At 37.7% G+C, this 15,978-nt stretch overlaps 1 protein-coding gene across 4 annotated transcripts in view; it reads right to left on the reverse strand.

Moving 5' to 3' along the window:
- Positions 1–15,978, reverse strand: part of igsf11 (immunoglobulin superfamily member 11) — a 97,177-nt gene that overhangs the window by 15,082 nt on the left and 66,117 nt on the right. For all 4 annotated transcript variants that reach the window (XM_088427032.1, XM_088427033.1, XM_088427031.1 and 1 more), the window contains one exon: positions 6,063–6,226. In XM_088427032.1, the coding sequence (XP_088283158.1) occupies positions 6,063–6,226 (164 nt within the window). The remainder of the gene's footprint in view (positions 1–6,062; positions 6,227–15,978) is intronic.

The raw sequence follows: 15,978 nt of genomic DNA on the forward strand, positions 1-15,978 counted from the left end.
TACTAAAGACACACCTCTCACTGTGTGGCTGCCTCGCCCCCTTCAAGATGTCGTTCAATGCGAGCTGGCCAGAAAACATCCTTCTAACAATTATCTTGAGCGCTTATCCTCACAAGGGTTGCAGAGCACTGGAGACTATCCCAATGGAGTGAAAGAACAGGTCTAAACAGGTATTTTATTTACATTAAAATGCAAAACACAGTAAAGAGGCCACATTCACAAAGAGTCATCCTTTCAATCAATTCGGTCCAGTGGGAAACTAGTATTCACAACAGCTAGGGCTGGGTGATAATGTCAATATTTTGATATATTGCAATATGAAGTGACACTTGAACGCCCTTTAAAAATCTATGACCAATTGTCAGAGAAATCTATGAAAGAAGACTAAGTCAAGCCCAGCGACTAAACAGGAAAACAGTAACTCAGACCAACCAAGACTGACTTTTCTCTGCCGGCAAAAGCAGGGCTTGGCTCTCACTCTCATGTTCGCCAAAACTGTCGAAAGCAGGCGGGGACAGCCGCCTTTTGAGTTATTCAGAAAAGCATTGCACATTACAAGACATAACAAAAAGAGCCAGCCGGGCGCCGCTAACAGCTGGGCCAAGGTCCCAGCTCACACTTTCCTGCGTCGGCAGCTCTATCTAAGGACTGGGGTGAGATGAACTAGGACTGCATAGATGGATAGCGATGCATGCAATTCTAGACAAGAAATAAACACATAATGATAACAACCTAACATATGATTCCTTTCACAAGAATGTATGCTAAAATCAAGGTAGTTCCAAAGGTTCACAACTTCCACGACAATACAGGTCAATTTGCCCCTGAGGATTTGCAACTCTTCCACTACATCTTAGAGAAGAGACTGCTAAAACAAACACCCAGTAAAAATCTGGTTGATAACAAAAAGACTATTCATACATGGTCTTCTCTAAATATCTCAAAACAGTATGACACATTAACGTTATCTCCCACCAATGATCTTGCTACAGAGTCTCTGATTCAAAGTCAACAGTCGGACTTAGAATCTCTGCGGCAAACTCTCAGACATGTAATCTCTCCAGAACAAATAAAAACAAAAACTCTGGGGGGGGGTGTACGATGGTGATGTTGCCCCAAAAAATCTATAAAATGTTTCTTTGGCATTCAGGGACTCATCTTTCAGCCCCCCCCCCCCAAAAAAAAAGACATTGAGCAAACAGTACTTTTTGGGACTAGAGAAGTTTTGGCCTGAGGCCAGCGATCTGCATCAAGACTGATTCTTAACATGTTATTTTAGGAGTGTATTGATTAATATACAACTAAACAATGATCAAATTAAATGGTTTTTTTGGGACAATTTACAGTATTTCTTTCATTGATTAACCAAGTCAATGAATGATCAACTAACTATTTATTTTTAGGGTATACATAATTTTATTTGTTTTAGATTGAAAACGTCAACAATTACTGTCGCTTCCTCAGTCATTAGCCTGGCGAGTAGCCGGCTTTGCCAACCCACAAAATGTCTGTGTTAGTGAATATTAAACATGTTTAATATTTAAGATCGTCAGCCCCTGCCAATTTCAGATAATATAAAAGGGACAAAACCACTTGTAACACTCAGTTCGAAGGATACATTTATGGGACAAATTTACAAGAAATGAGATACATATTCGAAATAAGAAAAGCCTGTCTTTATGGGTGTACCTGTCCTTCTATAATCCTCTATTGATCCCACAACAGAAAATTCAATTGTCATGGTTTTACTATGCGTATGCCATAAATTTATCCTCTGATGGATTGGAAGGTTGGGATAAGGATCAAAATCTGATCATCTGAAATATGTTGACAGATGTTCTCTATTACAGATTAACATCATTTTTGCACCACAGATTATCACTGACCTCAATATAACCAGGGCAGCAGTTCACTTCAAACTGTACAATTATATCTTTCTGGATTCAAACAGCTGCTAAAAATATTCTTTCAACACTCTTAATTGACGAATGAGAAGGAGTAATTAATTCTGCAACACAGATACAGCTCACAAACATCAGTTTATAAAATCAATCACTAATGTGCATACAGACAACATACATACACACACACATACACACATGCAATGTTGTTAATAATGCGTAGTAACAACAGTTAGCAGCTAGTAAAAGAAGCTATCCAAGAGGAGACTAAAAAGGTGCCCTCGTGCACGAACGTTAAATCTGAACTTCTAAGCAAAAATGAAGCTTCCTGATAACCCTTTTGGCCTCAAACAAGAACATGATGCCGAGCTGGAAATATCGAGGAACACAGTTCAAATGTTTTCATCTATTACTAAGTGTCATTTCTACAATTAAAACCACTTTTCTTCCCCCTTGAATAGCTTGGCTGGGTTAAATGACTTTCATGGTTAGACTCTAAATATATCATGAAAAATGTTTAGTATATTTTTAATAGCAACTGGGGAATACATGCCATTTTGAGGTTGATTATTGTTTAAAAAAAGAGGGCTTTTGACATTTTGCCTTCAATTCTCCAGTGACTAATGCATGAGGTCAGACTCCAGCTTGATGCTGATCATTATTGGACTCAATAGATGTGCTACTCAGCTTTTTTTTTTTTTTTTTTTTTTTTGGGGGGGGGGGGGGGGGGGGGGGGGGGTCCACTGCAAGAGGTTTTACTTTGTAAGCCAATTTAAGGATAGCCACAAACTCTTGACTGGTAAGTCAACATTATGATTATCAGACTGGAATTAATTTTCAGTTAATTAATTATGAATTAACTAATGACATTTAAAAGAATACCACAGCAACCAGATCTAAGGCTCAGAAACAATGGGCATTCATTTGTTTTTGTTTTTTATTTTATCCATATCTATCTATTCTTCTTTTTTTTTTTTTTTTACTTCTCATGTTCACTCGAGTTGTGCGTGAACTACAACCTATTCCATCTGACTTCAGGCAAGAAGCACAGGAGTTGTCGACAGGCAATCGGCACTGTTTTTCAAAATTAATTTTCAAGTTCAAATCCTAAACTAGAGTATATTGAGGAGTCAACCCTTACCAACTGGTGGCTGTACAACACAAAAACACACGACCGAATGAAAACTCACAACATCAAGCAAAGCACACCAACAATATTATTGTAAGTAACACCAAAGGAGCCAAGTTTGCTATTTGAGAGGAGCTGACGTTTCTCGTGCTTTTACCGTGTAACAGAGCTCAATAAGTAGCTCTGTCGCTTTTTATCTCAACATGGTATTCAAATTTGAGAAGACCGAGCGAGAGCTGAGTGGTCCAAGAGCGCTTTTTAGAGTGCTAACGCCGGCTGTGAGGGTGTGTAAGTGTACAGAGTTCTGTTCAGTAATTCTTAATGGCTTTTAGCATCAACTGTAATCATTTATGACATTCTCTTTCTCCAAAATGACCTTGTTCTAGCACTGTCGCCACCCCCACGCAAATTCACACAAAGAACTGAAAGTGCTTGTTTCTTCTTGTGTACTTCATTGCATGGGTCTGTTGTTTGTGCCAATGTGCACTTAAAAAGTTGTGTTACACTGTGTTCATACTTCTAAAGTACATATTATGTAATCTAAGGCAAAGATGCTGCATGAGACACTGAATCTAGCGGCAGTCGACATCAGCTGACGGCAGCTGACATTCACATTAAGTCTTTCCCGTTTACTACATTTGTTGAGCTTATACGAACATAACGGTGTATGCAGTATTTGGTTGTATGAATTCATGGATCTGATTTCTCATGTCTCTGGAGCACTCTGCATGCATGTTTGTGTCTCTGCGTGTTGCGTGAACACACTATATCTATGTATATAAGATATGCATGGATGCAGGCAGATCTGTGCTGCACTTTGGACCAGCAGCCAGTCTGTAGCTAGTGTGTGCGTCCGCATGTATGTGTGTGGGCCTCTATGTGTAGTGAACAGCTGCTATATAGAGCCTGTCGTGGGCATGAGGTAATTAGTGCAGAAGATAATCATATTATTTGGACGGCCGACCAGCGGAGGTTCAAAGTGAGGAGAGGCAGGTGAGCTTGTGTGGCCGGCAGCCCCATGTTAAATAAGTTAAAAATGAATCACATAAGTCCTGAAAAGGATAGGACAAGTTAAGGTGGGAGTAAGCGAGGTTAGGTGAGAAAAATACATACAAAAGAGAATAGAGGAAGCAGGAATTTAAACTAACGCTGCAATGCAAGACCACAGTATTCTTCTCTTTCGGTATGTTGATGTATGAAAAGCAAAAAAAAAACTTTGAATGAAAAACTTTGCTTGACAGACTTTTTAAGAGCAAGGTCACACTCACAACCTCTACATCTATGAAAAACTAATAGCTACACATTGTATAAATCTATATCCTCAAGGTGCGTTCAGATGCACCGAAAGAGAGTCTATGCACACAAATTTGGTTTTAAAATAGTCCTTAGCTTTGAATGAATGCTGGTTACACGTTTATCACTTGACTTATTTCAGATATGTGGTAACAGATTCATTTCGAGTGAAGCAGATCACCGAATCAACTCATTGAATCCCCAAGACATATTTTTTTATTTTTTTTTAAGAATCCAGATATTTAATGCCATTTACTTTATATCTTTTTGGGGTTTTTTTTGTTTTTGTTTTTCAAGTGTTTATCTAATGTAATGTCAAAAATGTGTGTTAGTAAATGAATAAAGTAATAAAGTAATCAATTACTTTATATATTTATTAAATACAGTACTTTAAATACCAAAGTACCTAAAACAATGGATTATTTTAATATGTCTTAATTCATTCGTTATCTTAATACTTCAAGTATAAAGTGCCAAAAATAATGGATTGTTTTAGTTCTTAATAATTGAAGTAATTCATTATCTTAGTACTTCAAATATAAAATTACTTTCGTACTCTTAGTTAGTTAATTTAGTTACATTCATTAATTACTTAATTCTGAATTCCAAGCCATTTCTAGACCCTGTTTTACCAAACATGTGAAATAAAAATATAATGAAGTACCTTGGATTGAATGCCCAGACTCTTAAAATATTATAACATAAAATATGTCCTTGGGATTAAATGAGTTAACAGCAAGATGTGCGCCTAACATTGTTATAGTAGCAGTGAGGTACTTAACAACTTATGAAAACAACTCCTTTATAATATACATTTTGCACACTGCCTTTATTTTACTTCTTTATGAGCTCATCTTAGAACCAATTACTAAGATGTCAGTAAACCTTGATAGAGGAAAGCATTGTTGTGAAACTTTCCGTTTACCAAATCAATGTTGTACAGCAGGAAAATTCGAAAAAATGCTACCCTGCTGACATCTGAACCACGTTCTCTTCCAAATACTGACGAGACATTGCACTTTTTCAAAGGCAAAACATTCAATTATTACTCATAATATATACTTAAAGCTGTGCAGCTGTAAAATATGCTTTGTGAACATAAACATCTTCTTTTAGGGTGCGTAACTGAACATAGGTGTAGACTTGACAATTGCGTTTTGTACTTTACTTGAAACTGAATGACGATGTGTTGCGTGTGAATGGTGGTGAATGTCTAATGTGTGAAGCTAATTATTTTACTCCTGGGCATGTTTTATTGCAGTCATGGGATCAAGTCAGTCTTTGTAAGTCTGGCATACAATCTGTTCAAAATTAAGCTTTAGCTGGATGTCAAACTGTGTACATTGCACAAATAGATCATCAGACTTAAAACTTGGAGAGTGAGTCAAATTGACTTAATACCATAAGTGTTTGTTGTGTATACCGTATAAAATGTTATGTCTGTTCTCAGAAATGCTCTTTAGGCTTTACTGTATCTGAACACACCTTGCTACAGATGAACATTGGAATCATTTGTACCTGTTTGGACTGCATGATGTCAAGGTGAAAGGAGCCATCCACATGAGGCATATGCAATGAGGTTACATTGGAAAGTGAGTTAGAATAATCTCAACTATTCCCCACGCTGCTGGGCTGTGTTCTCTGCATCACCCCATTAAGTCACTGTTTCTTCTCTTAAATACTACGTTGAGCATTAAGCACTTGGCTGTGGGCGAGCGAGTGTGCGTAAATGACTGCACCTGTTCTGGCTGGTTGGCATTGGACAGTGGGATCACCATCCAGATGATGTTGAGGTTGTTGAGAGCGGCGCTGGTGGTGAAGGAGCAAGGCAGGACGGCTGCTTGGCCTCGGGCTACCTGGATACTGCTCTGTGACACCATCACGTCCAGTGCGTGTACGCTCACTGCGGGGCGAGGCAGAAATTCATCAGTGTCTTCATACAGAAAAGGTAGTGCCGTAAAACACAGCATTATGTAGTGTATATTTGGATAGTCTTAAAATACACATGTTAGAGCTATCAAAATGAATCCATTGACTAATCAATTATCAAATTAATCAACTATTTTAATAACTGAGTAATCGTTTAGAGCCTTCTATTTAAAATGATCGTAATGCTTCAATTTCAGCCTCTCAACAATAAATACTAGATAGTATTAGTATGTAGTAAGAATTCTTTAGTTGGTGAGTACAACATCAATCCCTCGAGTGTAAAATTGCCAAAGTGTTTTTGCATCACACACAATACATATATGTTTTGATTGTATTACGTGCCATCTTCCTGAGAGTGCATATCATGCAAATGTTTACCCTTTCGAAGAAAGCAAGAATCTACGGAGCTGGTTTGCTCATTTGAGCACAGCTGTCGGATATAACATACTCACAAAGACAAATATGAACATGAACAACCTATTTCTAGTTCAGCTAAAGAAATTACAGCCTAAACTCAGTTACGTCTTCTCCTACAAGCCATGTCCGAAACCCTCAATTACGCCAACTTATCAAAAGATTGTGAGGGGGATGATGCTTCTGATAGAATTAAAGATAATTGATCATGTCCTGTTGATCCTCTTTGTTACTGATGATGTCTGAAGCTGATCTTGCTATTAGCATGTGGGAGTTTAGCCAAACGTTCAAGCACTACACACTAAATATGGGTCTTGGATTGTTTGTTTTTTGTCTAGTTCCTATACTACATGGTATTTTACGTTCGCCTGTGGGATGTCAATTTTTTTTTTTTTTTACTGCCTGTTGCTATTTTGGTCTGGATCCAGCCTGCTGGACTTCCCATGCTTTTTTTCCCGCAGTAAGACATAATATGTTCTACACACTCACTGTTGACACAAGGGAGATTGGCTAAACCACTCATCATTGATATAGTCATGAAAACACATAAATTATTCAAGCCTTTTTACTTAAAGACATTCTGCTTAAATGTCAACCCCGCCGTGACTCCTTTGTACCAATCAATGTGCATATAGTAAGCCGACAAACAATGTCCTCATTACAGGTAATGAGGTTCCATTAAGACGAAAGGAAGAAAGAATAAAAGAAAGATAGAACAAAGATAGAAAAAATAAAAAAACAAAAGAAAGAAAGCACAAAAAACTAGACTAAAGAAAGAAAGAAAGAAAGAAAGAAAGAAAGAAAGAAAGAAAGAAAGAAAGAAAGAAAGAAAGAAAGAAAGCAAGCAGAGGGAGCTTCTTGCTCTACAGTACAAAGCTTCCCTTAAGGCATTATTCTATGAAATTTACAATAACTGTAAGGCTAATTTGACAACAGATTTTTGAAAAACTCTTTTGGGTAAGGTAGCCAAGGCCTCATTTTAAATTGAAGGCTCTTTCCTGATGCAACAACCCCCACTTTTTTTTTTTTTTTTTTTTTTAATCCAGGAATGGGAAAGGTAGTGGCTGGGAGTCGCATTCTTGAACACCCAAGGATATCATAGTTCCTGTGAAGCAAATGTGTTATAATCTACTATCACATGTTAGAATGCACTGTGTTGCTTATATAGACGTGTAAAGTTGTAAATGGAAAATCGTTTCATGATCATCACAACCAACAGCTAGTAATTTTGCCACCTGTGACCTTTGGTTAGCTTTTTGGGGATGCAAGACTCAGCAAGGATGACAAAGGGCTTTTCTACAATATTACTTGGCATTGCCTCATCTTTGTGCATACAGATTGATGCTGCCAGTTCTTCTGCTATTTCTCTCAAGGACTGAGAATATTGCCAGTATCACAGAATGTTAAAGTTTTTTTTTTTTTTTTTTAAGTAGAAATACCTTAAACCCAGGATATGCTGTGTTAATTAAATGTTTATTCTCTATCTTGACGTTATGAGAAGCAGCAATGAAAATGGCTTGACTGATTGCATGATTTAATACATTTTCAAAGTCAAACGGTGGACCAATAAGTTTCTAAAACTGTTGAATTATATTTTTTCATCATCACTTTTTTATTTAGTTCATAACTGTGATTATTATACCGCGCTTGTGATGGAGCACTTTCCTGCCAGGTTATTCTTGCCAGGGGCTGTGTGTGCAGAATTATGTACATTGTCATAGGACAGTAACAGACCCTGCTGGTATTATGTACTCACCACTTAGGCTAACTGTTTTCTGTTAAAACACAGTCTTAAGAAAAAAAAAAATTATATATATATATATATATATATATATATATATATATATATATATATATATATATATATATATATATATATATATATATATATAATTTTTTTTTTTCTGATCATCTTTCAAATATTTTGATGCATCAAAAAGGAAAAGGTATTTTTATGTGAAACTTTTGTGAAACATTGTTTGAACTTATGTTCACCGGTTGAAAGTCAGGATGGAAAAACAGAGAAAAAGAGAAAAAGTGGTGTTTCCATGGAGGCCAAATTGAAACCAACACTGCAGGCAATGCAACACCCTTGAGGAGTGAAGGGATAAACAACATTGAAGATCCTTTGGAAAACCCGGTGTTTCTTCAGGAGCCAAGTGTCAAAACAGTTGTTTAATGCATGAAAGAGCACTGTACAACAGACAATCAGTAAACCCATACTAGAAATGCTTCATGCTTATGAGGGTCATGTTCAAGGAGCATCCATGATGAAATTGAGAACAGAGATCCCAGTGCTTTACCTTCTTACCTACATCTGTATCCCCCACATACACACAAACACACAGATACTGCCTACCAAGTTATATTCATATTGTAGTTTTATTCTTACATTTTTAATTTGATGCTTTTCATTTTTTTCCATTTCAAAGAGATCATATGCACCTGATACTGTGGATGCAATGAGTCCCTAGCGCCAATGCACTCGATCGACTGTCAAACACACACTGATACTTTGGGCTTGTGGTTCACAGAAGCAGAGGGGTGGGGGGAGAGGTTTGGTCAGGGGTTAGGGAAGTAATAAGTGCAAAATTGAAAGCCAGGCGTTTCTATTAGTTACTCGGAACAGCTTTTCTGATTATGCAAGGAGCCAGCTTGTCACAGTTTTGTGAACTTCTATCTTTCAAAAAATATTTGTACAGCTATTTACGTTTACAGTATAATCACAAAATAATTATTGTAGCCAACTTTTTGCCTTTTTTATGCATGATAACCACCACCCTTTTGTGTGAGCATGAGACCTCCATGGACGAGGGAGGAAAAGAGTCTGGGAGCAACGAGAGATCGAGCGTAAAACGCATCAATCTCCTGCTCGAGGGGTAACAGTTGGCCACGCTGTTCCAATTCCAAGTTTAATCTGCACCCTTTGAGAAATGCTGGACTTGAAATAGAAACTTACTTTAGTGTCCATACTGAGTGATAACATTGGTCTTTGGACAAACATACTGTATGTACGTGATGTTAACAAATCAACAGATATTTGCTCTTTACATCTCTGGCTGCATACGACCAAAATGCTGTCCCAGGTGGTTCATGGTGAATTGTATTTGTGTTGTCACTGCCCATGATGTAATACATCATGCAAACCAACAGGCGACGATATCCGTGTGAAACTCAGGTGGTCTATTTGTGTACCCAGCTGTTTGATGGCAATTCATCACTAAACTCGAAGCATGGTGACGGAAAAAATAGGTCACGTGTGGCCTCACTTTATTTTCCCGTCCAGTCTTGACATGATCTATACCATTTTTAGAACAAAGTGTAATAAACTATGACGGATGATAGCGTAATATATGTATATATAATACTGTTGATATACTGCATGCTGTTATATGCAAACTGATTCACTTGGCAAAGATTTTACACCATATGCCCTCCCTGATGCATTTCACCCATTTTATCTGAGTTTTGTACTGCTGTAGCGGAGATTCGTGGTTACCATAAAAGTTCTGGCCAAGGGACTAAAAATGAGTGTTATCCTTTGACCAGGATTGGAATCCTACAGAAGCGAGGAACTATGGAGGTGGAGTAAACATTTTTGACTTTGCTATTCACTGTCCTGCAAAGTCATTAGAAGAAATTCATATGGAATGAGCGGATACTGCAAAATCACTCAAAGGTATTGCTCATCGTTTGAACGTTTCCGTAAAGTCGTCCCAAGTTATGGGTAAAACACAGGGTGAATGCTAAAGACGTACCATGTGTTCCCATAACGCCAAAGGGTTTTTGTCTTTTTTTATTGGTGGTGCCATAGTGGATGTACATGTGAGGCAATCGTGAAAAGCAACGACTAAATCTAAGTTTTCAAATATAATGGATTCGTCCGTTTTGCATCATTCTTGCCCTGATCATAGTCAAGGTTTTGGGCAGTGTGGCTCTACTTCTGGCTGCCAGCCAACCACCAGTTACTGTACCTATTTAGTAGCTACACTCATATTACAAAAAGCTATCAAAACATGGAGAAATGATCCACCAAATGTTTTAGACCAGCCTATTTATACAATCAATCACCAATTGTATAATAGCACAAAAAGGTCTTTATTCCTGTTTCACACAGAAGCAACTGTTGGTCTGTTCTGCTGTCCTAAATGAAGCTAATCAAGAGATTTTGTCTTAAGACAACATGGTGCTCCTTTTCAATTTATATTATTTTAAAATGTATAAAAGTTACGTTAAAGGCAAGAGCAGTTCTAAAGTTAAAACCTAAATAAAAAAAAGTCTCTTCATCTGTAGTAATGCATTCTCATTGCGTGAGTTTTGACGATTTTCTTTTTTTTTTCCAAACCCAAACTATGATGTCAGTTCAGTGCCTGCCAATGATTTGCTCACGTGACTTTGCCTATTTACATCCCTTTCTATGCCTTCCACTGATCTCCTGGTGCAGCACTCCACACTACTCAGGCTGCCCGCCAAACATTTGCCCATCGACAGAGCTTTAAAAATCTCTTGCTCATCCTTTCTCTCATCTGCCTGCCCCGCCCATCCTAGTTGACCTATTAGCGACATAGAACACTGTCTAACAGAACTCACTTGACTAGTCTTTATACGTTAGTCTCCCACAGTACTTACCGAAAAATAGTTCAAATTTACCAAAGATGAAAAGGCTTAGTGAGATAATTTAATGTAATTGACACAAATAACGCATTAAGTGCATGGCACGGAGATATTTAGCGTGTATCTTTATGAGAGAGACTTTGACGACTTTACTTGTGCTGTTTGGTCACACCCCATCACATGAGAATCAGCACATTCAGACTTTCTCCTCATGAGACTTAAGATGGCCTGTTTAGAAGTGCTACAGCTGACCACTTTAGATTGATTAGGTATGCATGAACAAGCCCTCTGTCAAAAACTTGCAAACTTTGCAAAACAGAGTGCACACAGTTGGGTTAGACAATAAGAATGGAACGGATATTTTTCCGCAGCTTACTTATGACTTCTACCACTTTGAAAGAAAGCTGGCGACCAGTGATTAACATTAAACTATTGTGCTTGAATGGGTAAAGTGAGTGAGCAGAAGGTTAAAGTAGGCCAGCACTACCCTTGTGCACAGATAAGCCTGGGTACTGGAAGACTACTGATAAAGCAGCGAACAGATGGCTCAGCACATGCATACCCAAACTTAACTACCCCCCCCCCCCCCCCCCCCACACACACACACACACACACACACACACAAATACTTAGACACAATGTCCAAAACCATAAAGTACCTACTTCAGTGTACACTAATCACAAACAGGCAGACCTGATTTAAACACAGTTCACATGCTTACTCAGATTACACACAGCATAAAAACAAACATGCTGCTTTGCAAAAATGACAACTGAGAAACAAGACCTGAAACCCCCCCCAAAAAACAACAAAGAAAAAAAGACTCCTCAGCTACCTCATATAATGCCTCTGTGAAGTAATTCTATTTCCTGGCAAAGCACATGTTTGGCAAACCTGTCACAATGTCTGCATACAAATCTAACTTCCTGGCATGCATACTGATCTGCCAGTAAGATGACATGATTGGCAAGAGATGCAATTTTGGTCTTTCGCAGCTGTAATCCTGGAGTCCCTTTTAACTGGGTGACATGGCTGCTTCTCCCAACGAAGCCCAAAAGAATCTACTTTAGTCTTGTTCAAGTTGGTATCCAGATAGATGAAAAAAGAGACAAAGAGATTTACATAATTCAATGTCATAATGTCCTCATAGGTTTGCTGCAAATTTAACAAATAATTATGATAAAATTCGTTTGAGAAAAAAAAAACTGACGTCACTTGGACAAAGTTGCATGCAATAAAGGGCCAATTGCAATGATCTTTGCATCTTCAAGGTTAAGAGTGTTCATATTGGATTTTATTTGCATCCCACTCAATACAGCATGCGGTGCACAATATTCTACCATGAACGGTTGATTTGTCACTGGCGTACGTGGTCGTGCAGCCATTAGAAAATGATTGCATGAAAAGGCGACATCTAGAAGTGATCAAAACATTAGCTCTTTACTGGGCACATCAGTTGCTTTTGGCTGATAGTCTAAACAGGCAAAATGGCGGAAAGCATCCATAACAGCTATTGCTTAAATTCTAACGTACCATTCAATTTCTCAAAAATCCTGAAAATTCTTGCCTGTTTAGGACTTAAAAAGAGAAAAATGCCTGCCTAACAAAGGCCGATTTTGCCTGTTTAGATTATCGACCCAAAACGGCCAATAAAAGGTTAAATGGTTAAATTACATAGCATTATTATGTATTATTACATGCAAAGCATTTCAAAAAGATTTTGTGCTGTATGGTAACATTATGGTGTATTGTTTCCTTGTTAGTGGTTGTACATTTATGTAAAGAAATGTCATTTGAGGAAAGTATCTCAAGCTTGTTTGTGGATGTGCAAGCTCGTTAGTCAAATCACAACTTGTTCGCAACGATGCACATCATATACTAAGCCCTTTTACCTGCTGGAAAAGTAGTGAGCTTCATCTACGTAAAACATATCAGTTGAAACGTAGACTCCTTTTGCCAGAGTTCCCTTGGGGTAAACTATTGAATCTCTAATGTTGTGTCAGAATAACTAAAACAATTCAAACAGTCCAGTTGGGGCCGATTCACTGCCTTGAACATACCCCATGTTGTCTTTTGGATGTGCAGTCTGACTGTCCTTCCAACTGTAGTTTCTCTAGTGTCTGCAGGTCAACGACAAATCCTGACACTCTCTCCAATGTCTGCACGAACAAGTTAACCTAAATGCAGTCTAAGCCTCTAGTCAGAGCAAGAAGATAATACTGGTGTGCCTATTCCTGGAACCATCAGTTAGCCTGGGGTAATCTTGTCTGCACCGCCTTGCACTAATTGTCTAGTAAGTCTGCATTGATTGTATTTCAGCACTCTCGAGTTTGTGTATACATGAAAGTCCTTTGATCTCCTCTACCTTCATTGTAGTCCTCTAAAATCTCATGAAAACAGTGATTTGAAGTGCAACCCCACCCCAAACATTGGCAGACACCTAGAGCTGGGAATCAGCAGGTCCTCAGCAGGTGATTCCATCTAATAAGCATGAGGGCTTGTAACGATTTATCTTCACTTTGAACCCCTGTGTTGCTCACCTTCACCATGCACATTCACTCAGTTATTGTGAAGCCGGACAAACTTGAATTATGAGAACAAACGCGACGTGTGGCTATGGCTTATTACAATGGATGCTTCATGTCTGAAACTGGTTTAAATTGATTAGCCTTTGTATTAAAAGTTCAATAAAAAAACATGGTCTTTATCAAATTGAATGAGTCGAACTGAAAAAAAACTGAAAGTTATACCACTGAAGATGAGGCTGGGAGGTGGTTGCTTTCTCATTGATTGGTTAAATAATTTTGCTGAAAGCAATGCTTTTTGTTACATTAGTCTCCTGTTTCACATCCGCAGTGCTGTGATTGCCTAATTTCACATGGGACAGAAGTAACAGTCGCCTGTGATCGGAGGCCTGAGGCTTGCAGTGCAGTGCCTGCACTTCACATAAAATGAATGTGTCTAATAATTGTTCCGAAGCAAGGCTCGATATAGTACATAGTGTTTACTGGGGTTTTATGCTCTCCACATGCATTGTTAGGTAGATGCAGCTTTTTCTAAAGAGCTCAGCTGAAACTCCGATTACTTTTCTTTCTCCATTATATTTTCAGACAATTTGAAAGGGAAGTTCAATCTTCTAATCATTCTTACTCTAACAGCGAATGAACCATATGATTCAAAGGGCGTGGCAGCTCAATACATAAAAATCAAGCTGAAAGGTATTTTTTATAATGCCAGTATGTTTAAATATAGACTTAAGCAAGGGGTTACCGTACAGTGAAAATATTCACAGCAGATTCAAGTATGTCGCTGCAAATTTGCTTACCAAGCATTATGCATTTTGTTTTTAGGAGGATGGCTGGAGGTACACGAGGTTCGAGGAGTGTAGTGTCGTACTCAATTGGGTTATTTGATGAACTGATTTGCTCCTCTCTCAGTACAGTTGAGCTCAGCTTTGAGCGAGAAACTCCCCCGCAAATGTTGGCTGAACATGGAAGGGCTGCCGAAGAGGCAATGGGCCTCGTGGGCGTTTTGGTCTTGCACAACCTCGGACTCTCAGCAGTGGTCATGCTTGCTCGTATGATAACCTGTGTGAAATCCTTTGATGGCACCCGTCACACAACCAATATATTAACAGTTTAGCAGAGGCAAGTATTTAAACATAGTTAAATTAATTAACATCACTCAATTATCTTTTTGGTACATTTTATAGATGACATTCAAATGACAAAGGCATTTTTCTAGTGCAGCCGTTCCCAAATATTTATGATATTGATGTTACTGTTCCAGATTAATACACTTCAAATGGTTCAGTTGCTCTAAAATGTTTCTAGTTTCAATAAGGATTGACATAATGTTTTTTTTTTTTTTTAATTTCAAGGCGCTGATATGCTTAAAGCTTTTTTTCAGATTCAGAATAACCTGTATAACCTGTATAACCCTGAAAAGATGTGACTTGAATGGCTTTTTCTTTTATTTAATGTTAAAATAATTAAAAAAATAAATAAATAAATATATATATATATATATATATATATATATATATATATATATATATATATATATATATATATATATATATATGACAAATCATATATACTCATAAAATCATATGTACAGTATGTAAATACTGTATAATAGAAATTATAATAGGAGGAATTTGAATTATGATATGAAAAGCCAACATTCATATATACGATGCAATGACTTTTAATGTGCAGTGTCAATTTTTGAGAAAAATCAAAGCGAGTGTCTCTTAATGTTTGAAAAATACCGTTGATAAAACTAATTCAATGAATCTCGGATTTGCTAAATAAATTCAATTGTTATATTTTAACATGTTCATAAGCCAAGCATCCAAATAAATCAAAAAGATAAATTGTTGAACAAAGCAATATGCCAGCGCTGTTGTGTGAAGACAGCAGGATGCCATTTGGTCGGACAGGAATGCTTAATGGTGTGTGCACAACAGGAACTACAAAGCCAGATCTTGACCAGTACATTTAATTTCAACATCTCTGACGTTCATAGGCAGTGGCCTTTTGGTGATTTTTTTCTGTTTTTTTTTTGGTTTAGTGCATCTGTCCCTCAATCGAGACTACTTTTCTATTTCTGGGCCTGCCATCTGACATCCTTTCCAGAAGACTAATAACATTTATTTAGTGTATGCATGATCTGTCTTGTCAAACTGTATTTAA

Source organism: Hippichthys cyanospilos, chromosome 11 (assembly GCF_059441005.1).
Source record: "Hippichthys cyanospilos isolate Australia breed blue-spotted pipefish chromosome 11, RoL_Hcya_1.0, whole genome shotgun sequence".
Lineage (NCBI taxonomy): Eukaryota > Metazoa > Chordata > Actinopteri > Syngnathiformes > Syngnathidae > Hippichthys > Hippichthys cyanospilos.